The 27531-nt window shown below is 40.2% G+C and overlaps 1 protein-coding gene across 1 annotated transcript in view; it reads left to right on the top strand.

Annotated features, from left to right (window-relative positions):
• The window catches only part of MYOM2 (myomesin 2), a 102639-nt gene that overhangs the window by 7990 nt on the left and 67118 nt on the right, over positions 1 to 27531 (top strand). The window contains exons 2-10 of the mRNA XM_058177426.1: positions 2647 to 2780; positions 5652 to 5768; positions 8944 to 9085; positions 9835 to 9992; positions 10997 to 11089; positions 18977 to 19065; positions 19155 to 19205; positions 24826 to 24990; positions 25827 to 25988. Of these exons, the coding sequence (XP_058033409.1) occupies positions 2674 to 2780; positions 5652 to 5768; positions 8944 to 9085; positions 9835 to 9992; positions 10997 to 11089; positions 18977 to 19065; positions 19155 to 19205; positions 24826 to 24990; positions 25827 to 25988 (1084 nt within the window). The 5' untranslated portion in view covers positions 2647 to 2673. The remainder of the gene's footprint in view (positions 1 to 2646; positions 2781 to 5651; positions 5769 to 8943; positions 9086 to 9834; positions 9993 to 10996; positions 11090 to 18976; positions 19066 to 19154; positions 19206 to 24825; positions 24991 to 25826; positions 25989 to 27531) is intronic.

The raw sequence follows: 27531 nt of genomic DNA, 5'->3' as shown, positions 1-27531 counted from the left end.
CACCATCCTTGATCTCACCTGCCATCAACGCTGGAATAGCAGCTCTTGAGGAAGTCCAGCATAATAGAGTTGGAAGGGACTTTGGAGGTTTTATAATCCAACCGTCTGCTCAAGTAGGAGACCCTTCTTCAGTCAAGAAATCCAGAAAAGAACCACCAACCATGAGTACTAATATTACTTTGAGTAACAGAACCTTGAAACCTCTGAAAGTACATTCCCCCTCGCTTACCTAGTTAGAAAACTTGGGAGGGCCCCTTCTGAGATACTTCTTCCATCCTGACCATTTTTTCAGAGTTTGCCTAGGTTGTCGCTCTTCCTCCTGTCTCCCAAGGCTTTTCTCACATACTATTACAACAGCTTGAGATAATGGCACTTAGTACCCTTTCTTCTAATTCAAAGTGGATAATACTCAAAGCTGGTCATGTAAGTGTATTACTTGAAGCAGAATAATCCTCAGGTGCCTTTATGTCTTTCTGGAAGTAAATTTACAACAGCAGCAAGTTAAATAACAAATATTTTGCTTTAGATTTGAGCCATTCCTTCTGCTTAATAGTAGAGCTGCTCCTGTTATCTGGGATTTGGCCATAATACCACATCCTTAATCTTCCCATAGTACATATATATACACATGCAGTAAGTATGCAAAATTGGATTTGACTCTACAGAAATAGGACTCATGCTAGCAAAGTGAATTCTTCTAATGCTTGGGAATTAGCTTATGTCTAATTCAGTGAATGTCTGTCATCAACATAAAACAGTAAATTTCCTTCCACTGGCTTACCTATCTTAGACATGATCACATCCAGCCACGCTTGATGCTAATGATCACAATGTTGGTGATGAGTTATACAAGATTTAAAATAAGCCAAGCAAATATTTTACAAGCATTTCAGAAGACAAGGTTCATCATCTTAATCCAGATTAGATGTAAATGGGAAAGGTTGGCAGGAAGGGCAGCAGAATATGTGAAATATTTCATTTTTTAAAGTTATATTGACATATCTAGCTCTATAAATCAAAAGATTTTGCTTTATAAAATATTTAATCTGCCCATGAGATAAATGATAGATTGTAGGAAGGTTTTGGAGGAAACATCTTTTAAGATACATCTGCCATGTATCAATCAGTGAGAATATTTGTAGCTCAGGGTTGACCTGTGGAGTCCTTGGTGCTCTCTGAACTTGGTTGTTTTCTTGCAGATGTTTCTTTACCCAAGTAGGAAGTGCACTGATGATGATGACCATTTTCACTGATGATATTATCTAGTTTGGTAGTGAAAGATGTACAAGGAAACAATCAAGCTCAGAGAGCACCAAGAACCCCACAAATCTGCCATGTTTTCTAGCCATTGGTTGTGGAGCCCATCTATCCAATGTTTATTTTATTTATTTATTATTATTTTTTATTTATTTGTTTGTCAAACATGTACAAGGTAGGAAATATAAGTAAGAACATAAGCATGAAAAAAGGAAGTAAATAGAGATAAATGGGGACAGTAAGACAGGGACAGTAGGCATGCTGGTGCGCTTATGCACCCCCCCTTTACGGACCTCTTAGGAATGGGGTGAGGTCCACAGTAGGCAGTTTAAGGTTGAAGCTGTGTGGGTTTGAGGATATAACAACAGAGTTGGGTAGACCATTCCAGGCGTTGACCACTCTGTTGCTGAAGTTCTATTTTCTGCAATCGAGTTTGGAGCGGTTTACCTTGAGTGACTAATTCCTGCATCTAGTAGGAGAAAGAGTTGTAGATGCACTTTAGATATAGGACTTCTTGGCAGAATAAAGCAAAAGAAGTATTTATTTAAGGACTGTGTATTGGCACACTCGAAAAACCTTTTGAAGATTCTGAAGCTTATGGGTATAAGTAAAGGAATGAAAGGAATTTTAGTTATCCCATCAAATCTATTTAAAAAAAAACAAACAGTAAAATAAAGATGATGAAAAACGATGTTGATGATCCATCTATTCATTTTTACAGTGGCTACAGAAAGATATGACGGTTATTGTATGGTGAATATAACTAAATAAAACAGTGAGGAATTCTTTAAGTGAACTATAAGATGTAGAGGCCATGTTTTGCAAGGAAAATAATGGAGTGGTATCTGGTAATATTAGCATAATAAGACTATCAGAATAAAATAGCTATACAGCAAACCACACTGCTTCGAAAATTGTAAGGAACAAATCTTATGAAACCATGAAAATGATTTCAGTTCTATAATCTTGGAAAAGTTATATAGTTCCTACGTGGAAATTAATTGTGGACAAAAGCACAAAACTTGTAAAGATTGATTGTTGACTGTGGATATCAATTCCTAGGCCAGATTTTGAGGATGGTAAATATTACATGATAAAATGATGAAATGAAGTGCATTGGACATAAGACATCAATATTATGCTGCCAGTTAAAGAGCAGCTTGATTGATGGATTTATAAGCATTCTTAGAATTAACATACACATCTCCTAAAAAATGAAATGAAACGTTTAATCCAATATATTTTGATGGCATATTTTGTGATTTTAATTGCTGCAGCCACTGGCATTCAACCATGAATATTTTTACATGGTCCATTTCAGTCTGAAGGATGTAATGAAGTGACCAGAAAGCTTTGATCAGATTGAAATGTAATGTTTTTAATTTACAGGAATCGTGAACAGTGGCAGATTCCATCATGTCGTCTAAGAGAGTACCGTTCTACCAAAAATCGCACAAGCATTTTGACCTGTCTTATCGCAACCGTGATACTAGATACATGCTCCAGGAATATTCAGCAAGGAGGTAAGGAGCATCACTACTGTTCCCACATGAAAGCAATTCACATCTGCATACCTTTTGATTTATAAAACTAATCAAAGTGAATAATGACAATAGCTATGGTATTATTACATAGGGATCTACAATCAGTTTCTTGTTCCAATGTCTTTCCTGGGAGCATTGAAATTGATATCCCAAAGATATAGCAGGGTGCAACTGAAAATTGTGGCTAACTTAGTCTTGGAAGTTTCCGATTGATTTATTTACTAACCACGTGTGTAAGGTTTAATCATAACCCTTTTTCTGTTGTGACTCTGAGTGGCATGCAATCTTGAAAACAAGTTAATAACAACAGTAAAAACAAATAGCCACACATTCAGAAACAGTAATACCAACACTATCTCAATTCATAACATTCTCACCAAGGACCTCCCACCCAACTTAACCTTAACTCTAACCCTAACTCCAGGTTTTAAGAGTTCATTTGAATGAAGGTCCAGGGTAGGGTCCATACATTTACTCAACAATTTATAGCGTTGTCAGGATTACAATACACTTGTGCCAAAAAAATAATAATAGAATCATAGAGGTAGGACAAAGTCCACTACAATATCTCTGAGAAATAGCTATCAATTCTGTCATTAAAGATTTCTCCCGAGAAGAATGCACCACATCAGGTAGCAGCCTGTTCTATGTTTTGCCATATTATGGAAGGATGACATTAGAAAATGTATGTGCTAGTATTGGGGCCGAAAAATTTCAGGGTGATGAAGAGCTGTCATAAGAACAATGCAACATTTTTTTTAAAAAAAGTTTGAAGGTGGTGCTGCAGCCATATTTTGAAAAGGATCAGCTCCTATTTGCAGTCTGACCATCATTTTGCAAGGGATTATTGGCTTCTTCCTTCTACTATAACAAGGAATTATTTTAGAAAATAGAATAGAGAAAATGAAACATGTTTTGTTTTGTAGAACACAAACTTTGGCATTTTCACCATACCTGTGAGAGATATTAAATTTATCATTTTTAGCATAATAAATTTATTGATAAATTATTCTGAATGTTCATGATTTTTCCTATTTCAGTCATACCTCAGTACTTATTGTTAATTTGTTTCAGGAGGTGTGATGAATACCAAAAATGTTGAATGCCAAACAATTTTTTTCCATAAGGTATAATGTAGTGAGTCACAAGGCAGCCAATACCAACAACTTCTAGCTTGTGCAACAAACGATGAGTACTGGTACAAAATTTTTACATCAAAATGCATTGAGCATCAAATTTGATGAGTTGCAAAGCAGTTGAGTAGCAAGACATCACTGTATTTTGTTCCCATTTGATTCTCTGATGGGACCCTAGTTCCTCTCAGCAGGGAAATAGAAGTACAGTATATCCTCACCATATTCCCTTGACTGCTTGTGCTAATTACTCAGCCTGAAATATTCGCTGGATTCAGAAATTCTGAGGCATTTGAGATAAGTCTTCTGGGAGATATGAACTCCAACAAAAGAAAGAAATATGCTTTGCCAATGTCAACCTTCACAAGTTACTCTGCTTTAGATGGTGGTTCAAGAGATCACAGGGTTTCAGCTGATTTGCCCCTCATGGCCCCATCTCTGTGCAAGCACCACTTGGGCTACGGCAAATTCCAAAATGGAGAATTTTATGCAAGATCCAGAATTGTGCCTTGAAGAAAGCTTATGGGAGATAACTGAATTATTCTATCTGGAAATGTTTTGCTTGGAAAGAGGAACATCCCCTTGGGGATGCGATGTTGGTTTATCATTTCAATCAAAATGAGGCCTAGAGTGGGAGAAGTGTTTCAGATTCCTTTATAGATTTTGAATTTTAGCGTTTCTGACCTCCTTCCTCTTCCTCTTTCATCTCAAAGCTGAAATTTATTATTTGAAATAATTTCAGTACCAATTTGACTTTTGTGTGGTAGGTCAAAAGACTACACTCCCCGAAATAGTGGCTGGTGCTAGGGCCAAACTAAAATGCAATTTACTTTAAAATTTAATTAAAACTAAATGCAGTTAATATGATTGAAATTGCGCAATTAGGATCCTCTTGTTATCGGAGTAAACTTGGTAACACTTTTGCAGATATGTAAGAATCATATCTAAGACCTTTGAAGGATGCAAGACTTCATTTTGTATCTCTCTGCTCTATGTGATCTAGGATCTACCATCTAAACTGAAACAGCAATGGTCTAGATTAGGATCAGAATAAAACATCCTATTCAGGGGTAGGTTCTACTTACCTTTACTACTGGTTCGCAATGGGGCCGCACACACGCACTTGCTTTGCTCGTGGGCGCTTCTGATGATGTCCGCAGAAGCTTCCTGATGATGTCTCATAATCCTAAAAGCTTTAACCAAAAACTGTCTACTGTTGACCTCACCCCATTCTTAAGAGGCCTATAAGGGGCATGCATAAGAGCACAAATGTGCCTACCGTTCCTGTCCTATTGTTTTTTTATTCTTATACATATATGCTTATACTTCCTCATATTTCCTCATATATATGTTTATATACTATATAACCATTTTATGTGATGCTTATGTATATTGTTGTGACAAAAATAAATAAATAAATAAAAATAAATAAATGTCCGGGTCAGTGGGTGGAACCTTTCGCTGGTTTTACTACCAGTTCTTGTGAACCGGTCTGAACCGGGGGCAACCCACCACTGATCCTTTTAGATTATCTTCTCCTATTTAAAAAGTAGGCAAAGGCAGATGTGAAATGTAAGAATAGGTGATGTATACAACTTTGTCAACCGTCAGTTTTTCATTTGCCCCAAAAGTTACAGAAAGCTTAAACTTGTTCAATGTGTTGCTGCCTTTGTTATTATGATCACTGCTGCTAGAAGTATTATTTTGCATTTTGAAGGGCTGCTTCTAGACAGGCCTACCAAACATCATCCAGTCTAGGCAGAACAACATGCGTACTTTGTGCCCGAAAACTCCATACGACGTCTGAAGAGGCCTCAAAGGAATACCAGGAAAGGTAAAACTTTCATTAGCTATAACCATAAAGGTATCCAGGACCAAACATTCGTCTACTGATTGGGTAAGCGACTTTAGGCTGTGAAGAAAGTGCCCTTGATTGAAATGCTTAGATCTAGCAAGGGTGGGTGAAAAAGAAGAGGAGTAATCATTGGTCCATATAAAGGAGAAAGCCAAAGGGAAGGGCATCTGGAAAATGAAAGAATACAGATTTTTATTGTCAAGAGTTGCTGAAATAGCAAAGGTCATGTTTACATGTCGAGTTGGAATGCTCAGCTGGATCTTAGACAGCAATTTTTTAATTTCTTCTAACTGTCATGGGGAGTGATGCTTACTGTATCTCCATAGTTTCACAGACATGGAGTCTCAGGAATAACCCTGGATGTCACTTGCAATGTTGTTATAAAAACTGCTTAGGGCCCTCTTGCTCTTGCTCCCAAAGGCCTTCAGAAAAGAAAGAAAATTAATTATCTTGATAATTTTCAAATCCTCAGAGCTCTGGGTGGATTGGCTGGCAAGAGCTGTCAGCATACGTACTCTTGCAGCATAGCAAGTTCTTCATTAATTTATTAGATCAAGAATAGCAAAGCATTGGGTGTCTCCTAAACCTCATACATAACCTCATATGTTCCCATGCTAGAAATAGATTTTAAAATTGGGTTAAACACAAATCAGCTTTTCGGTTTAAAACAAACATGCAAAGTTCTAGTTAAATGTTGAAAGGTTGAACAACTTACCTTGAGTATAATTGTCTCTTAATCATTGGGGAGGTTTAAGGTGACCTCTCGGTTGAAGCCAGGAGATGTCCTCTGGGCAACTCTACTCCTATTTGTAGTGAATGGCTGTGTGCCCACTGACATTCCGTACAGCAAATATATCAGTGACCTGCTCCCAACTGTGTTATGAAAAGTAAAGTTATGGCGATATATCTTCATCCCGTTCCTCTGCAGTTCAGTTGAGGATCCTCATGTTTCCTCTTGGCAGTCTTACCTCTGCAAGGAAGACAAATGCTGACCTTGGTTCTTCAAATGACCAATCCATAGTTAGTGATTTGGTCTACCAGGAGGAACTGGGTCCAGAATGTACAAAAATCGGCTGGGATTCCACATGAGGCAAAATGGCTCCTATGGCAGGGAAGACTTCCCTGTTTAGTTCTCATACTGCCTCAGCCGGTACCACTAGTATGTAGTCCCTTGGAAAAAAGGGAGCTGGCATTCACATTAGGAATACCCCAGAGGAGAAAGTGCGGTGTGTGTGTGTGTGTGTCTGTGTGTCTGTGTGAGTCACTTATCTGGCCACCTCACCTCACTTCGACAAATCATATTAGCACGTCTGTCATCGATCTTTTATAGCAGCTCTGCCATGACTCTATGGTAGCATCAGCTCTTCAAATATGCTGCATAAATAAGTGCGCAGTAGAAAAGGTGGCAATGTTGAAAATATTTTCCTCTTCCTGTCAGCCTTTTGCTCATTTAAATTCATATTTATTATAGAGATGGTTAGGCACACATGCACACAGGGTATGGCTTAGAAATGAGTTGGATAGGCTGGGCTATTTTTCCAGATATCTGAATCGTGTCTTGCTATTTGAGAAATCTGAAATGGTATTTTTAGTACTGAAAATACCCCTCCAGTGCTTGAAGCAATTCCAAGTTATTTATGTAGGTGTCTAAATGTTCTTCTTATTGGTTTAACTTATTTAGAGATAGACCAAGATCCCCTCCTTCCCTCTCTCCCTCCCTCCCTCCCACTTTCTTTTTCCTTCCTTCCTCCCTCCCTCCCTCCCTCTCACTTTCATTTTCCTTCCTTCCTTCCTTCCTCCCTCCCTCCCTCCCTCTCACTTTCATTTTCCTTCCTTCCTTCCTTCCTTCCTTCCTTCCTTCCTTCCTTCCTTCCTTCCTTCCTTCCTTCCTTCCTTCCTTCCTTCCTTCCTTCCCTTCCCTTCCCTTCCCTTCCCTTCCTCCCATAATCAGTGATGTCATGATGCAGCCAGTGACATAATGACATTATTGAGGTAATCAGCTTTGGAAGGATGTTAGAAAGCTTCATGGATAAAATAGATGTACCCTCTTCTCCCCTTAAATATATTTAATCCCTATCCCAAACAGGCTCCCAGAATCACCAAAGAAATGCTGGATCTGTACTTTATTCCACTGGAAATATGCTTATTGTAGACGATGTTATCCCAATCCATTTAGTCTAAAATTTGCCCTAGTCTATTGTATGGTAATACTAATTCTTATGTCTTTGCTGTATATTTGTTGTTACAGTATGTAAAGCAGAGGAAGGCTGGCTAACATAGGTTTTTCGGTGTCAAGAAAGATGATAGAGTGGGAGACAGGAGTTGTTGTTGCCTGGAAAGTTGTTTTGTGTAAACCTCTCTGTAAAGACAACGCAAAGCATTTAGGGCAGGGGTGTCCAAACTTGGCAACTTTAAGATTTGTGGACTTCAACTCCCAGAATTCCTCCCAGCTTTGCTCACTGAGGAATTCTGGGAGTTGAAGTCCACAAGTCTTAAAGTTGCCAAGTTTGGACACCCCTGATCTAGGGACTTTCCAGCTTTTTGATGAATTCCTTCCCTGTGAAAGTGGATTCTCCACCAAAGAGTCTGATGCAGTTACAGCATTAGATTAAATCTGGACAATACTATGTCCTCATTGGATGTTTCATTGTTTACCGTACGATCTTGATCACAGTATTACCAACCCGCAAGGGATTTTTGTGAGGATCAAATGGGATGTACATGGATGCATCTTAGAGGAAAGGTACAACTTACCTGTAATTAAAGAGAGCTTGCAAAGTTTTCAGTCACTTCTATAGAGTTTATTTATTTATTAGATTTTGATCCTGCCTTTATTATTTTTGTAAATAATTGAAGGCGGTGAACTTACTTGATGCTCCTTTCTCTTCCTATTTCCCCCCACAACAACAAAAACCTGCGAAGTGGGTTGGGCTGAGAGAGAGAGAGAGAGAGAGAGAGAGTGATTGGCCCAAGGTCCCCCAACTGGCTTTCATGGCTAAGGAGAGACTAGAACTCCCAGTCCCCTGGTTTCTAGGCCAGCACCCTCGCCACTACACCAGAATGCAGTTTTTCCAACTTAATACTGAGCTGCTGCAGTATTTTGGTAACTTCGATACTAGGTGAAACCTAATCACTTTCCCCTCTGATCTTGCAGGAGTCAGGAGCAAAAATCTCTGCACTGGAGTGAACAGAGAAGGATCCGATATGTCAAAAGTTTGGCTGCTTTAGAGGATGAGCTTCGCATAGCCCGACTCCTTGCTAGAGAACAATTGGATAAAGTTGCCATACAGAGGATGGTACCTTATTTTCATTTCTTTTCTATTATTAGAAAATTTCTATCAATTCCTTGTTTTCCTAGCAGAACAGGCTGAACATCAGGGTTCATAACTCACATTAAGCCATCATTTATTTGAACTGTGATTTGTTGAATAAGTCAGAAGGGATGGATTGCCATGTTATACTGTATTCCAGGGTCTTCAAACTTGGCTACTTTAAGTCTTGTGGACTTCAACTGCCAGAATTCCCCAGCCTGGCTGGCTGGGGAATTCTGGGAGTAGAAGTCCATGAGTCTTAAAGTTGCTAAGTTTGGAGACCCCTGCTGTATTCCATAATTTATAAAACATTGTTGCTAGCATAACGTCAAGGCAAAATGAAACAAGCCAACCTCATTATGACAACAGTTGAAGTTGGCCTGAAGTCGCATCTGTCATTCACAACTCTGATTAACTGACACCATTGTTTGATTCTTTCTGGAGAATATTCCTCTCCAAAGGTCTGTAGAATTTGGAGATTTTAAATGCATTTATTAACATTCTAACTATTTATTTAGTCGTGGTTTGAATTAAGTGAACTAATTTTGGTTAATAAAATAAGACATCTTACTTGAGTCATGTCCTCGGGAATTATTAAAAAAACATGAATATGTGGGCTATAAATTTTTCTAATTTTTTTTAAAAAAAAGCTATAATATTATAACTTAGTTTAACGCATGAACTCAAGGGCCCTTTCCAAGTTATTGAGTGATCTTCCCACAATTACTTTACAGGTAGAGGAAAAAATGGCCTTGGAAAGGTATGCGGTTGAAGAAAATATCTGCCGAGCCCCGGAATTTTTAGTGCGGTTGAGATCTCATACTGTGTGGGAGAGGATGTCTGTCAGGCTTTATTGTACAGTCCAAGGATTTCCCACCCCTGTTGTACAATGGTAAGCCTTTGACTCTTTCCAGGAATCTCAAGATGGTGCTAAGTGTTATCCATGTAATAACCCAGCTATTAAATGTCACTTTTATATTGGCTATGTTTAAGAACCCTTTATAATCCTCAAAGGCATTCTGGATGGATGCCGTTGCCTTGACATGAATGACACAGAAGCTTCCAACTTTATCCTTGAAGGCATTGATTGGAGACTTCAGAGCTTGAAACCGGTTGCACACTTTTCTCATTGAGAAAAGTTCAAGGGGGCAGAGTGCTTTTTGCCCTTCTGGGCAAAGCTGAATAACTCTTCAATCAGTCGTTAAATCCCAAAATGATTTTAATAGCGCTTCTTCATTAGGTTATGAAAATATAAAACGTTGAAACTCAACAGTCAAAATGATGTTCAACTGAAATGATGGGTGTATACAGCAAGAATCATATTGTAATCTCAGGGTACCTCAAATCTAACCTCAGGGGACCTCTGTGTATAACCTTTGCATAGCTGCCAATGAAATCCCACAAGAGAGACAGATAGATAGATAGATAGATAGATAGATAGATAGATAGATAGATAGATAGATAGACAGACAGAGAGACAGAGAGACATAGAGAAAGATAGATATAGATATAGATAGATAGAAAGATAGAGATAGAGATAGATAGATGGATAGATAGATAAATAGATAGATAGAGATAGAGATAGAGATAGAGAGATAGAGATAGATTGATATAGAGATATAGATATATGGATATATCTAATAGATAAAATCCCAAGACATGCCAAATCTTTCAGTTTTACCCGAAAACTCAGGGTGATTTCGATATTCTTGCTTGTTTCTGCAATAGTTTTCTAATACCACTTCTATTTATGTTGATGGTCATCGAAAATGAAGCCGGCAGCAAGTGCCTTTCAAACTATAGAGTGCCATCAATTTTGCCTGAATTACCTTGCAATTTGCTTTTCAGCATAAACTGAGAGCTTTTGATTTTTGTGTTTTTGGTTTTGCTTCTCAGGTACAAAAATGAAGAATTGATTACTCCTGCAAGTGAACCTGGGAAGTACACCATTGAAAGCAAATATGGAGTGCATGTGTTGGATATAAACAGGTAGGTGTCTGTGATGGAGCAGTTATTAAGGCGATTTTGATACTTGTTTTACAAAAAATAAGTTCCATCAAAATCCACAGGACAGATTGCCACTTACAGAGTATGGGAGATCTGCCAACAGTTGAATGCAAATTGTGGTTTGGGTTCTTTGTAAAAGTTAACTTTCTGGCCATTACCCAACTCTTACACCCAAGTGTTTATCACTGATGAAAAAGGCACCATAAGCAAGTGAGATCCTGGCTGGGTCAGATCTATCCACTCTGGACAGTTTCCTCAACCTTGACAATATGCTGAAGAAGATTCTCAGTCATCCAGGTAGAATTGTCTGGAAGTTGAGTAATGGCAACTGGCCATCTTTTCTTTTTGACTATCTGATGGTTTGAGAGAGGAGTGAAGGGTTGTTGTTTTTTTAATGCCAAAATGGAAAATCCTTCCGTCAACAGGGGTGTATGCTCAGATACAACATGTCCCCATTTAAATGCTACTTTTGCATCAGTCCCCAGGAAGATCAAAATCACATCACAGGTTCACCAGGAAGGATGCACTTAATGACCCACTGAGGAGAAAGGACTCTTAATGACTTTCTGCCTACTCACCTAATGAACCTGTCCAGAAATGAAATCGCCCCGGAGAACATATATAGGGTCCCCCTAACCAATTTATTCAGACTGAAGAAGTTTCTTGGAAAAGCAGTGAAACATTTCAAACCAACAAGAAATGACATCCTCTGTCGTCCCCTTCTTCTTTTGCCCTCAATCGTTCCCAGCATTAGGCTCTTCTCCAGTGAGTCCTTCTTCTCCAGTTGCCATGACTCAACTTCCAGTCAGCCTTGGCCACTTTAAGATGTGTGGACTTCAACTCCCAGAATTTTCCAGCCAGTATAGCATTGCAGTCCATACATTTAAAGTGGCCAAGGTTGAGAAACTTTGATCTATGGTATATTTTTCCTCAGGTAAGCATTGGAAAAAGACAAAAGTCTTTGTTTGGCTCATAGGGAGCGGATGGGAACTCTTCCTTCACTTCTTTAGCAACTTTGGGGATGAGGAGAGGTGCCGCTGGGAGGGCAAACAGGTCTAAAAATTCACAATGCAGACTTCATCGACACACAGTCACATGGTATACACCATGTCCCAATCCATTAAACCAAACATTTATATTCACTTTTGTGGGCTTTATTTTTTTTTTTTTTAAAAAGAATCCCTGCGAATGCCCACATGTGTGTATGTGCTTGTTGTTGTTAGTTGCGAAGTTGTGTCTGACCCTTAGTTGCGTTAGTTGCGAAGTTGTCCATCGCAACCCCATGGACAACATTCCTCCAGGCCTTTCTGTCCTCTACCATTCCCTGGAGTCCATTTAAGCTCATGCCAACTGCTTCAGTCACTCCATCCAGCCATCTCATTCCCTGTTGTCCCCTTCTTCTTTTTCCCTCAATCATTCCCAGCATTAGGCTCTTCTCCAGTGAGTCCTTCCTTCTCGTTAGGTGGCCAAAGTATTTGATTGTGCTAGTTAATGGCATTCATTTTTCACCTGGGATTTTTATCGGAAAGTGCCATGATTTCTCTTCCACTTTCTATTCTCTCTTTCATTATTTCTCTTTCCCTTTCCGTGTTTAGTTTCTTCTGCCTTTTATTATAGAAATATATATTTAAAAAACAATAAAAACATATATCTTAAAAAAGGAAGTGTCATACTCTGAGATTTGTAATTCTCCCTGTTCCAGTGCAAATCTGATGAAAATCTCCCTGTCTTTCCCATAGCAGAAAACCCAAGGAGAGGAGAGCGTGCTTTCCTTTCCGTAGGAACAATAGACAGTCCAGGAGAACAGACTTTGAAGAGCTTGTGGTTTTAAAAGAGTTTGACCCAGGGGTGAAATCCATCAGGTTCTGACAGATTCTGGAGAACCGGTAGTGGAAATTTTGAGCAGTTCGGAGCACCGGCAAATACCACCTCTGGCTGGTCCCAGTGTAGGGTGGAATGGAGATTTTGCAATATCCTTCCCCCAGGAGTGGGGAGGGAATGGGGATTTCGCGGTATCCTTCCTCTTGAGTGGGGAGGGAATGGGGATTTTGCAGTATCCTTCCCCTGCCACGTTCACCAAGCCACACCACGTCCACCAAGCCACGCCCACAGAACTGGTAGTAAAAAAAATTGATTTAACCACTGGTTTGACCCTCTCTCCCTAGCTGTGCATTATGGTTCTGAAGTAAGTGGTCCTCCCTTTGGCTCATTATTATACCCAAATCCAGTTGCAGCTTCCTACACATTTAATGGAGTGGCATTCATCCCTGGGTCTTTGCCACAAGCAACTTTGCTTCCGAATGCCCCGCAGAAGAAAAAGGTGGATCCTAAATGCAACATTTCATCTTCTTTGGCCATTGTTTATTAATTATTATAAATCAAGGTCCCTTGCCAAATCAGCTAATCAGCTACAAATCAGAGGATGTGATTTAGTTGAATGCTAATAGCCAAATGACTTTTCCTTTCATGGGGCTCTTTTCCTTTAATGCAAACTTGTTTTGGGGGCTACACCGAATGCTCCTGTTCCCCCCACTACACATAACAGAGAGTTATTAAATATCTGAATAAAGGCCTGATATTTTCAGGATATCTAACAGTTAGGATTCTCTACGTATTTCAGTATTCTTCTCAGCTGTTCATGCCACTGAGCTGAGTTTCAAGTCATCCGATATGTAGCCACTTAAAGCCGCTGAGCAGTTTCTTGGCTCTCATCTTCCCGGGTCTCTGAAGCTGAGGCTGAGAAAACCTTTCCATCTGATGTGAGTGTGACATTCATTCCTAGGAACATACAAGTGCTCCTTGGCTCCAGTGGAAACATTCTTTAGGAGCCAAAGCGATGGCATCGTCCCATCATTTTAAAGTGGCAACTGGGTACCTTTTTATCTGCACAATTGGAGGTCTTAGTGGACTTTTACATATGCCCCAAAGTCTAAAGCTTTTAAACTTTGGTCAATCTGATTCTATGTATCACTCTCCCTCCCACCCTTTCTTCTATCTATCATCTATTTCTATATCTCTATCTCTCATCTCTCTCTTTCTCTTATCTCTCTCTCTCTCTCTCTCTTTTCTATTTCTTTCTCTCTCTCTCACATTTCTCTCTCCCCCCATTTGTCTGTCTGTCTGTCTGTCTGTCTGTCTATCTATCTATCTATCTATCTATCTATCTATCTATCTATCTATCTATCTATCTATCTATCATTCATCTATCTATCTATCTATCTATCTATCTATCTATCTATCTATCTATCTATCTATCTTTTCTATTTCTCTCTCTCTCTCTCAGGTTTCTCTCTCCCCCCTTTCATCTGTCTGTCTGTCTGTCTGTCTGTCTGTCTGTCTGTCTATCTATCTATCTATCTATTTATCTATCTATCTTTTCTATTTCTCTCTCTCTCAGGTTTCTCTCTCTCTCTCTTTCTCTTATCTCTCTCTCTCTCTCTCTCTCTCTCTCTCTCTCTCTCTCTCTCTCTTTTCTATTTCTCTCTCTCTCTCTCTCTTTTCTATTTCTCTCTCTCTCTCTTTTCTATTTCTCTCTCCCCTTTCATCTATCTATCTATCATCTATCTATCTCTAATCACCTATCTACCTACTTATTCTCTCTCTCTCTCTCTCTCTTTCCCCTTATTTTCTATCACCTTTATCATCTACTTACCTCCCCCCACCTCTCTCTCTCTCTCTCTCTCTCTCTCTCTCTGTCCTTTCAAATATGGGATCTTATTTGTGTCCTCAAAAATGTTCATGTACTTCCTTCTTGAATGTAAGCAAGAGGATGGAATGGCTTCCCAACTCTTACTGTAATCCTTCCTTGTTTCTACAGAAGGTGTGCTATGTGTACAATTTTTTTTTGTTCTGGTTTATAAATCTCAGACGCTCATGTATTTCATCCTGCATCTCATTATATGGTTGCATTTCAGAATGGAACATATTTGCCAAAGCAATATACACTAACAGTTGCATTTGCAACTATAGAGGTTGCCTGGTTAGAAATTGGATAGCTGCCAGAAAAAGGAAAAGACAAAACCATTTTCTAGCACAAGTGTGTGTGTGTGTGTGTGTGTGTGTGCATAATAAAATAAGTGGGCATGGAGCCTAACAATCACCAAGGAGTATACCTATAGGTATATTTTATTGAACCATCTAGTCAGATCCTCATAGTAACTATATTTACTGAATGACAGAAGGGCATATTTAAACTTTTTCACTAAATTCTATTCTGTCATGAAATTAAATTATTCTCTCACATTAATAATCTGATTTAATTCCTTCCCTCCTTCCTTCCTCCCTCCCTCCCTTCCTTCCAGCATATTCTATCTTACTAATTTGCTTTTATGAATGTAAACATTCAGACTTCTCTCTAGGCCAGACTCCCCATAATGCAGAGCTGTGATTCTTCTGCAATACAATCAAGCAGCCTGAGTGAAAGGATGACCCAACTAATAATTTAGGGAATTAATGTTAGAGAAGCCTCTGGCTAATTAATGTTAGAGGGCCTCTGGTGGCTCAACGGACTAAGACAGTCTGTTATTAACACAGCTGCTTGCAATTACTGCAAGTTCAAGTCCCACCAGGCCCAAGGTTGACTCAGCCTTCCATCCTTTATAAGGTAGGTAAAATGAGGACCCAGATTGTTGGGGGCAATTAAGTCGACTTTGTATATAATATACAAATGGATGAAGACTATTGCTTAACACATTGTAAGCCGCCCTGAGTCTTCGGAGAAGGGCGGGATATAAATTCAAATTAAAAAAAAAAAAAAGCCCTGTGCTGTTTTCCCATGAGAAATGCCCTCCTGACTCCAGTTCTATTAATTCCACTTGGAAGCAAGAAAAGACAGAAGCCCACTGTAAGAACAACAGTGCCCACGGAATAGATTTCTGGAAGCCTCTCTGGTCCAGTGTGGACAATTGAAATCTTTGTGGTCTTTTTCATATTCTTCCTTTTCTGCTACATCTTCTTTACTGTGCTACTCCTTTACCTGCAAGTTGTTTCAGGTGTGATAACTGCAAGAACTGCTTATCATCAAGGCCATTCGTTTTTCTTCAAGGAAATTTGGAAATTAATAATAATAATAATAATAATAATAATATTTTAATTTGTATACCGCCCTTCTCCCGAAGGACTCAGGGCGGTGAACAGGCAGATAAAATATAAATACACACAATAATTTAAAACAACCCTTAAAAAACTAATTTAAATGCCCAAAATGTTAAAAAACATACTCCCCTATAAAATAACACAATTTTAAAAACCCATCCAATAAAAATAAAAATCAGGCTAGTCCAGCCATATGAAATAAATAAGTTTTAAGTTTGCGGCGAAAGGTCCTAAGGTCAGGTAATTGTCGAAGTCCGAGGGGAATTTCTTTCCACAGGGTCGGAGCTCCCACAGAGAAGGCCCTCCCCCTGGGGGCCGCCAGTCGACACTGTTTGGCTGACGGCACCCTGAGGAGTCCCTCTCTGTGGGAGCGTACCGGACGATGGGAGATAGAAGCCGGCAGTAGGCGGTCCCGTAGATAGCCCGGTCCTAAGCCATGGAGCGCTTTAAAGGTGGTAACCAATACCTTGAAGCATGAATTTAACATGTCTAGGCTGAAGGGAGCTGGCAGTAAACAGAACTCTAGAAATATTGATACCATAACCACATGAGGCTTTTTGTTATCCTATTGATAAACCCCAGAATCTCTTCTACCTTCTACCATTCCAGTAACATTAAGTCGAAAAATTCACTCCAAATGGAGTAAATCTAACATAAAGCAGCCCCAGGCTCAGAGATGGATTAAATCCTAGCTATGTTGAATCTCCTTGACAAGATTTTTTTTTAAAAAAAGAAATCCTTTTAATTCAAACTTTATCCCTCACGCTTTTTTTTAATAGCTATCGTATCAAGTACTTTTGTAACGTAAGACATTTTTTCTGAGGTTTTGTGACTTCTAATACAATGCATTGCAGTGCTCAAGTAAAGATATACCTCTAGGGGGAGCTGTAGTCCTTATATATACCTAAAGCGAGACAAAAATGAATTCCCAAAATGAAATGAATATGCCATTTCTGAGTGGTGTCATAATGCCTAAATCCTCTGACTATGAGGTTTTTCCTCAAGTTTTTTTTGTCTTCTTTCACTGCCTTGTTGTCATTTAAAATAGGGCTATGATAAGCCTTCTCTCTTTTGTAGAAAACAACCTTGCCTGCACCATAAAATCTCCAGCTCTGTGACAGACTTTCCGTGTCACTTTTTGTCCTTCAAACCATTTTGCGTAACATCCCCAGTCAAGTATGAAAGAAACATTACATTCTTTTTCCTGGATGTTCTCAAAAGTTCTGTCCTCCCTCCACTTGAACTTTGGAGAGGAAATCTGATGCTTAAACTTTCAATCCAAGGGGTGGAAACTTTAAAAAGACACCCACATGAAAATGTCTATTACCCAGCAAACAATTTAGTAATATGACCCCAGATGCAGCCATTCTCATTTATATCAGTAGAAGAATCAAAGAGTTTTAAAAAGCATTTTTGAAGGAGGAGATTAGGTGCTTTGAGGTCCACTGAAAATAGAATTCTAATATGAGTCCCTATCAGCTTTTGATAGTGCTTGGACCTATATTTTCTATTATTCTTAGCAAGCCATTTGTTGCAGTGGACAATTTTGATTCTGATATCAGGCACTGGATGAAAAGGTCTTGCCTTTATGAATAGAATTCTAGTGGGTCAATACAGGATTCCTAATAAAACTTCATTCAGCTATTAATATGTCTGGGAAGTCAAAAACCTTCAAGAGACTTAGCTGTCCCATGATAGTAATTTAACAAAGAGCAGAGTCTCTTTCTGTGCCGATATTTCTGGATGCCATCTTGTACTCTCATCAAAAGTGTTTTTATCTGTACTTGCAAGGTTATTTTAAGTTGCTGGGTGGGGGCAGAAGCTACAGTAACTCACCGCCCGCAAAGTAATAGCTTGACCTACAGCTGAGCCAGTCCTGATCAAAGGTGGCTTGAACCCATGGCCTCTCATTTTCAGAGAGAGAGACTGACAAAGGAAAAAAGGGAGAGTGATGGAAGCAATTGCACTGGTCATTTGTGACTTACTTTTATTGAACAGAAAGCACCAGGGGAAATGACAGGAAAGAGAGAAGATAGATCTCATTTACTCTGACAAAGAGAAAAAAACACACAAGAAAATGTAGTTCACATTGCCCACATTTCTCTACTATTATACAGCAAGTGTAGTGTTTTCCTTTTCCTTGGTTTGATGAAAGCCTGCTCTGTTGTAAATTGAATCTCAGTTATGGAACTAATGTAATAAAATATAGAAGAAAGCAACTACCTGTTAGAAACCAAGACAGTCACAGCCACTAAACATTAAATTGTCTCTCTAGAAGCTTGACAATTGTCCCTCCTGCATGCAGAAGATAGATCGGCTCTGTTGGGTCTGTAGTGGGATTGTGTACTGGTAAAATCCTGGTTGCCTCCTAGATTAACCCCCCCCCCCCCCACACACAACACATACGCATTTGAAGGGAAATATCAGTTAACTGTACTTTTTGGAGTATTAGACACACTTTTTACCCACTAAAAGAGGGTGAAAATGTTGGTGTGTCTTATACATCAAATACAGCCATTTTTGGCTGCCCAAAGCCCCACCGTGCATGTCCCGTTTTTGCAAAAAACTGACCTGTTTTTCACAAAAACAGGGCATGCAGAGGCTTTGGGAGGCCTGCAGAGTGCTTCTGTGGGCTGGGGAGGGCAAAATCTTTTTTTTCCCCCTTGCTTACCTCTTCGAAATCTTGGTGCGTCTTATACACCAGTGCATCTTATAGTCCGAAAAATATGGTATTTTCTTTGATGTGATCCATCATTTGTTCTTTTTGCTGTTTAGGGCTCACTATGATGACACTGCTACCTACACTGCAGTGGCAACAAATGTACATGGACAAGTCTCAACCAATGCTGCTGTGATTGTGAGAAGTGAGTAAAGCCACATAATGATGTGAAATAGATACAAACGTGGGGGATACTTGAATGACTTGCTTCACAATGTTGTCTCTTTCCTCTAGGATACAGAGGGGATGAAGAACCATACCCTGTTGGAATATTTCCCTATCGCTGTAAGTGCTTCAAAGCAATTCTAGATCTGTCATAAACCTCAAAGATGCTCCTCCCCTTAGAATCTTAATAAAAGATGGCCAGAAAAGTTTACTACAATATTAGGCTCAATTCAAGATGTTGGTTTTAACCTAGAACAGTCAACCTGGTCCCTACCGCCCACTAGTGGGCGTTCCAGCTTTCATGGTGGGCGGTAGGGGTTTTGTCCGATACTGAAGCACTTTCCTTTTTTTAAAATTTAATTGACTTTTAAAAAAATTTTCATAGCATTATTTAAAAACATTTTCATTAGGTTTTTATAAAATTTCCCGTGACAATTTAAATTTCTGAAAATATACCATTTGTATCGCCCGTGCATAACTTTAGTTCGCGTTACGTAAGTGAAACTAAATGGCACTATAGTGCGACCGCAAACAAGAGTCTCATCCCAGAATAGCTCGCGCATCTCCCCCCACATCACCCAGCTGTAACAGACAAGCAGGGCTGGTAGCCAGTGCCCACCCCCAAACCCAATCCACGATGCGCGAGAGACATGCGCAGATGACGATAAACGGCAGATTACTGTGGAACCGGTGGGCGGTTAGAAAATTTTACTACTATCAGAGAAACAAAAGTGGGCGGTAGGTATAAAAAGGTTGACTAACCTTGACCTAGAAACTCAAACCAGTGGCTCAGAAGCACTTGACCTGTTGTTAACTTGCACTCTGCTTTGAGTTTAAGATGGATAGAGGCTCTTTATCCAAGAGGCCTTGATAGAGGGTCTTTCTAAATAATATTTATAAGGATTAAGAGCAAGAACGTCTTATCCACTTGACTTTTTCCCACTTCTGAAAGAGGGTCTTGTGAAATTCCAACCCCCAAACCACTTATTTTTAGACAGTTAAAAGCAAGTCTTACATTTAATTAAAAAGCAAACATATTGTTTTAAGAATTTACCTATCCATCACTCACTCTCTCTCTCTCTCTCTCTCTCTCTCCTGCCCCCTCTCATCCATTCATCCACCCATGTAGAGAAAAAGAGAGTCTAGAGTTTCTAATATTTATTTGTAGCTATTGTGATACTACTTCAAAAGGAAATACACATATTTAATGCATTTTAATCTCTGGCTTCAAACTTGAAAAAGAGAGATGGCATTTTTACACACCAATACTCTTTAAAATGGCACATATTAGGCACATGTAACTTTTTTGGTTTCCTGAGTTTATTGTTCTAACCCTGGCTGTGGGGGTCATTGGTGCTCTCTGTGCTTGGTTGTTTTCTTGCAGATGTTTTACTACCCAACTAGGTAACATCTTTTAAGCCAGGCTTTGTGCATGTCCCTTTGAAATTCCAAACATATCTGACATAGTCTGCAGAGGGAACACAGAAATCTCTTTAGACTAGACGGGTAAAGATATTTTCCAGGAGCTTATAGAAAAGCTTGACTCTCCTAATGCTAACCTATATAGCCTACTGAATCGAAAGGCTGGAAATAGAGAACAAGCAATAATCATAATAAAAATAAAAATGACTATCATTCCAGCTCAGGCACAGAATAAAAATCTCCTTTCAAAAATCTTGAGAGAAAGAGAATTTTAAAAAATGAGAGCTGTTTTTTAAATATTAACTTCATCCCATCTTTCTCACAATGTAGCAGAACTTGGTCAAGTGTATAGGGTAGAAGGCTGGAATTACTGAACTATGGATGGTGAACCTATGGCACACGTGCCCATATCAATAGCACGCCAGCTCAGCTCTGGCATGCATGAGCATGCTGCCCACCTGATTTTTGGGTCTTCTGGGCCCACCAGAAGTAGAGAAACAGGCTGTTTCCTGCCTCTGGAGGGCCTATGGGATGGTGGGGAAGGCCCGTTTTTGTCTCTCATCTGGCTCCAGAGCCTCTCTATGAGTCTGGGGAGGGCGAAAACAGCCTTCCCCACTTCCCCTGGAGGCCCTCTGGAGGCCAGAAACGGCCTGTTTGCCAACTTCCGGTTAGATAGGAAGTGACTTTTATGCTGTCTCCAGCCTCCAGAGCTTCTCTAGGAGTCCCTGGAGGCTGGGGGCAGCAAAAAAAGTCACTTCCTGTCCAACCATAAGTTGGGAAACGGGCTGTTTCTGACCTCCAGAGGGCCTCCGGGGAAGGCTGTTTTCACCCTCCCCAGATTAGAGAGGCTCTGGAGCCAAGTGAGAAAGAAAAATGAGCCTACGGGGACATTGCCTGCCAGGAGCGGGGATGGGGGGAGCAGGGGTTGCGCACAGATGCGTGGGGGTGGGGCACATAGAATTATGGCTGTGGGCACGCATGCACATGACCCCCCCATCTCCCCCTCCTGGCACGCGATGGCAAAAAGGTTAGCCATCACTGAACTATGTAGTTACATCAGCTATCTAGGTGTCCATGAGCGTTATGATAATAATGTTGTGTCTTGGTAATTCCTGCTGCCATCACCAGTTTTCCAGGGCTGTCTCTCTGCTAACCCTGGAATTAAGGCTCTCATACCTACTGCTGGTTTTCTGGCAATAAATGAATAAATGAAAATAATTCCTGTAATTCAATCTCCTGGCTTTGTAACTTAGAGGTCTCTGTGTACATAACCCTTCCTTTGGAGATAATCAATCTCACAAGTGTTATTGTTTAAAAAAGAAGAAGCAAAATTTCAAAACAACGTTAACTGCCCCAAATACACAATTCTAGTAGTGAACAAGAATAATTACAAAGCTATTCAGACGATAGAAAAACAAGAAGTTGATCAAAATAAAATTTGCAAAAAGAAATGTTTCTGGTAGATCACACATCAGTCTAATATAAATAACTTGTAATAACGTGAAAGAAAATGATTAGGCAGAGAATGTCCAATTAATAGTATAGATCACAAGAAATTTAAAGGGACGAGAATGTCTTCATGCATATATGGTATAAGGCTGACATAAAACCCAAGTTCTTAATCTATGTAGAGAAATGGAAACAATCTATATCACACATACACACACAAAAGAAAAAAGAAAAAAAAACTATCACAAAATCCGACTAGGGTTTAATTCGATTCTTCCAGAAATAATACAATTTGAAGCATCTATTCGTTTGTTTTGACTCTGATGCCCATCCAACTTCCTGATGAATCCAATATTAATAATTTTCAGTTTTCTTTATCTCTTTGCTGCCATCTAACGGTCATCCAATTTTTGCAGCTCAGATGTGTACACTCATTTTCCTTTTTTCCGTACTTTATAAAAAGAGGGAGAGAGTGGTCGGCACAATTCCCAGAGAAACCACTAAGCTAAGCCCTTTGAGCGCTCTGCTTCCAAGTTATACTCTGCAGCAGTGAAGTGTCAGTGGACTATCAGCAGAGGAGGAGATTGTCCTAGCAGCATCAGCTGTTTCTGCAACATGCTCCTTTTTCTGCACCACATTTCTGCTACAGGTCCTTTGGGGACTTCATTTTGAGTAACCATAGGAGGCTGCAAAAACCCAGATGATCTAAAAACACAGCAGGAGCAGTATTTAAATAGTCCCAATTACTTGCTGCCCTCTAAGTGTAATATGGATGTTTGCAATCCAGCTACAGTCGTACCAAGCTCATGCCATCTGGTTGTTGAAGGCTTGAGAGAATGAGTGGTCTGCTAGGAGGAATCTGGCAAGCCCCATGTGTTTGTGGTTGCTTTTGCTCTTTTGAATTGGCTTTGAAAGGGAAATAAGGAGACGGAGGAAGTCTATTTTCAGCTTTATAGCCAATTCATTAATCTTGACTCTCATTTGATTCTGTGGCTCTCGAGGACGTGGACAGGTTGCTGGGGAGGTTGCATGCAACTATGTGTTTACTGGACCCGTGTCCTTCCTGGTTAGTACTGGCTGCTCAGGAAGTGACACGAGGCTGGCTCCAGGGGATTATAAATGCTTCTTTGGTTGAAGGGGTTTTCCCCGCCGCCTTGAAGGAGGCGGTGGTGAGACCTCTCCTGAAGAAGCCTTCCCTGGACCCAGCTATTTTGGGAAATTATCGTCCAGTCTCCAATCTTTGCTTTTTAGCGAAGGTTGTAGAGAGTGTGGTTGCGTGGCAGCTTCCCCGGCACCTGGAGGAAGCTGTCTATCTAGACCCGTTCCAGTCCGGCTTCCGACCCGGTTACAGCACGGAGACGGCTTTGGTCGCGTTGGTGGATGACCTCTGGAGGGCCAGGGACAGGGGCTGTTCCTCTGCCTTGGTCCTATTAGATCTCTCAGCGGCTTTTGATACCATCGACCATGGTATCCTGCTGCGCCGGTTGGAGGGATTGGGAGTGGGAGGCACCGTTTATCGGTGGTTCTCCTCCTATCTCTCTGACCGGTCGCAGATGGTGTTGACAGGGGGGCAGAGGTCATCCTCGAGGGGCCTCACTTGTGGGGTACCTCAGGGGTCGATTCTCTCGCCTACCCTGTTCAACATCTATATGAAGCCGCTGGGTGAGGTCATCAGTGGTTTCGAGGTGAGTTATCAATTGTATGCTGATGATACTCAGCTGTACTTTTCCACCCCGGACCACCCCAACGAAGCGGTCGAAGTGCTGTCCCAGTGCCTGGAAGCCGTACGGGTCTGGATAGGGAGAAACAGACTCAAGCTCAATCCCTCCAAGACGGAGTGGCTGTGGATGCCGGCACCCCGGTACAGTCAGCTGCTCCTGCAGCTGACTGTTGAGGGCGAGTTAGTGGCCCCAAAGGAGTTGTTTTGCAACTTGGGCGTCCTCCTGGATGGTCGGCTGTCCTTTGATGAACATCTGGCGGCCGTCACCAGGAGGGCCTTTTACCAAGTTCGCTTGGTTTGCCAGTTGCGTCCCTTCCTTGACCGGGATGCCTTATGCACAGTCACTCACGCTCTGGTTACGTCTCGGCTGGATTATTGCAATGCTCTCTACATGGGGCTGCCCTTGAGGTGCACCCGGAGGCTGCAGTTAGTCCAGAACGCAGCTGCGCGAGTGGTAATGGGAGCCGCTCATGGCTCCCATGTAACACCACCGCTCCGTAGTCTGCACTGGCTTCCTGTAGTCTTTCGGGTGCGCTTCAAGATCCTGGTTACCACCTTTAAAGCGCTCCATGGCTTAGGACCCGGGTACTTACGAGACCGCCTGCTGTTACCTTATGCCTCCCATCGACCCGTACGCTCTCACAGAGAGGGCCTTCTCAGGGTGCCGTTCGCCAAACAATGTCGGCTGGCGGCCCCCAGGAGTAGGGCCTTCTCTGTGGGAGCACCGACCCTCTGGAACGAACTCCCCCCTGGCTTATGTCAAGTGCCTGATCTTCGGACCTTTCGTCGTGAGCTAAAAACATATTTATTCACTCAAGCAGGACTGGCATAAATAGTGGATTTTAAATTGGGGTTTTAGTAATATTTTAAATTTTTAAATCTTTTAAATTACCGGCCGTTTAGTAATAGTTTATTTTAATTTCTTTTAATTGTATATATTCTGTATTTTATTCCGGCTGTACACCGCCCTGAGTCCTTTGGAGAAGGGCGGTATAAAAATTTAATAAAATAAATAAAATAAAAATAAATAAATTGTTTCAGTTCAAAGACACCTAAACATATCAAGGCATATTGATGAATATTAAATAATTTCTAGGGTTCATCTCAACAATTGTCTTTTCAATTAACCTCATTCTTGTTTGCCTCCAGTGCCACTGCCAGATGAAATCTGTTTCACACATTTTGAAGTTCAGTTTTTGGAGAGGTTTGGGGTCACCTTTGGGACAGAGGGGGAAACACTTACTTTAAGGTGTAACATCTTGGTCACGCCAGAGCTGAAGCGTCTCCATCCTCGGGTTGAATGGTACAGAGATGGTAAGAACCTTAATTATTAATGTGTTTTGCAGAGCTTCCTTTACATGACTGAATTTTCCAAGGATTGTTGAAATTTGTGACAACTTTCCGTGAGCCCTGCATCCCAAATACAATAATTGTCGCTTAACCAAATGGGGTTTTTATGTTTCTTAAACAGTTCTGCATATTTCGTTCAGTATGACTGGAGTATGTCTGCAGAGCTCAGAACCTAAAAGTTAAGGCTCATTGATTAAAGGGTGTCTAAGCAGAGTTGTCAGAGGTTCAAAACCACTACCTCCACAAAAGACCTAACACTAGCTTTAAGTCATTTCTTTTGCCTCTTTCCAGTTTTAATGTAATATATATTGCAGTTAGCGAATTTTATTGGAAAGGATCAAAATCATGTAAAGAAATAACTCTTGATTCTGACTATAGTTGAAACCAAACCAAACATATTTAAATCCTGTTGACTTTAGTGAGAAAAAAAACAAGTGATTTATCCCATCTCTGTTAATCAATAAAGTTTGGAAGGTTGTAATGTTGGCTGAAACAGGTGCTTGACAAAATTTTTGTGACATGGCTTCAATAGAGTCCCCCCAATACACAAATTGTAAAGTTAATTAGATTAGGTAACTTTGATACAGATTAGTGGATCCTTCAGTATCTGAGGACTACACCAAACATTACAAAACTAGCCTACAGCTACATATGTTATGAGAAATAGCAACCATCTGAAACATGATAGCGTATTCCCAATATACTTACTCTAAAATGGCTGATTTGGAGATTCTAGTTCAGAATACATTTTTATCGTTGCTATCTTATTAACATGTACTGAAGTGCAACCTGTCTTCCAGATGTGCTAATCAAAGAATCCAAGTGGACAAAACCCTACTTTGGTGAAGGACAAGCAGCACTGTCTTTCTCTCATTTGCACAAAGACGACGAAGGCTTGTACACCCTGCGCATAATTTCCAGAGGCGGAGTGCATGAATATACTGCATTTCTGTTTGTCAGAGGTATGACAGTATTGCTATTCAGGAGCTGATCTTGCTTGATTCTTTCTGAGGGATGATCAGAAGGGGTAGGGAGTGGGGAATTTTTGGCTTTGCAAAAAGGTTGAATCTGTTCCTTTGAAATGCTTGACTATGTTGCTTGCAAAATTGTTTGGGTGATTGTAAAATAGACAGGCAAAACTTTGATGTGGTCAACTTAAAGAGGGCATTCATGGTTAGTATTTATTTTGTCATATTTGTATCATGAGAAAGAAAAAGAGAATGGTTGTCTTTCTGGTTTGACAAAAAAGGGAAATGACTATATAAGATGGAACAAAGGTTGTAATTTGATCTCATCCTGACATGGACCCTAGCAAATCTGGGATGGATTACACCAATCCTTAAGACCAGAAGTGCAGGTAGAACACCATTTTCCTATACAGCCTTTTAAAAATCTCACCTACTGTTCTCAGCAGATGAGAATACTATAGAGGTGAATTGATTTATATTCTGTGACATTTTGCCTCTGGTGATAAACTCACTATTTTGTAAACAAATCTATCTGATTTCAGTGGAATTTACCGAAGCTCATCGACTGTCACACAGTGGCTTGTACTTGCAAGCTTTCCATGCTGTTCCATTTGTTTTTGCATGAGTTTATGGTAGGGCCGTGTTTTTCATTTCTCGCTCTGCCTGAAGCACCAATGTTCTCTGCCTTCCTTGGAGCGATGCTGTCTTTCTCTGCAATATTACTCCATGCTCTTCAACAACAGGAATAAACCAACCTCAGCAGAATAAAGATGGTATCAGGAGAATTGACAAGGGAAACCAGAGAAAGCTAAAGTTGCCCACTGTTAACTTCAGTCAAATGTTTGGTAACACAACTCCTAAAATATCTTGCTATTAGATCTATTGGCCTGGGTTAATGGGAGTTGGAATCCAAAATATCTGAAAAGGATTAGCGTGCTAATTTCATATATCCATCCATTAATCCTTAGACTATTGGTATGTGAGGCCAATATGAGTTGTGAAAATGCTTTCATGTTATGGGTATGCAATATGAAAAGTGGTGGCCCATTTCCTGGTATATGTAGGTTTTTCTGTATGATAGTATTGCTGTTTTAATGTGCTGTATTAGCAGCCTTTTTGATTCTGTTGAATAATTCAGACTGATCCTTCAGCAAATTTGGCTGAAAGCAATTTAATTTACATAAAAAGCCATTGAGAATTTCAGAGTAAAGTCTGAATTAGGATATAACATCTTTTAAAATGCCCTGCTGCTTGCTTCCATAAAAGAATCTTCAGCTTTTGTTATGGAAGTAAGAAAATGCCTCACTAAATATTTTTTAAAGGACATGTCCTTATATCGTTACTTTTGTCTTATCTTCAACCCACTATGGAGACAGTAAGATTTAACTATTCCGATTTGCAAGTCTCTTGCAAATTTTCAGCAACAGTTACTATTTTTTAAAAGTTCACATGCTCCCTGTCCCTATTTTCACCCTATACCTCAAAAGGAGCAACTTAATCAAGATACCCAAACAATTTCTGACAATTAGGAGGATAG

Source organism: Ahaetulla prasina, chromosome 1 (assembly GCF_028640845.1).
Source record: "Ahaetulla prasina isolate Xishuangbanna chromosome 1, ASM2864084v1, whole genome shotgun sequence".
In the NCBI taxonomy this organism is placed as follows: domain Eukaryota; kingdom Metazoa; phylum Chordata; class Lepidosauria; order Squamata; family Colubridae; genus Ahaetulla; species Ahaetulla prasina.
Note: the sequence above shows the minus strand (reverse complement) of the source record. Positions and strands in the feature narration are given on the sequence as shown.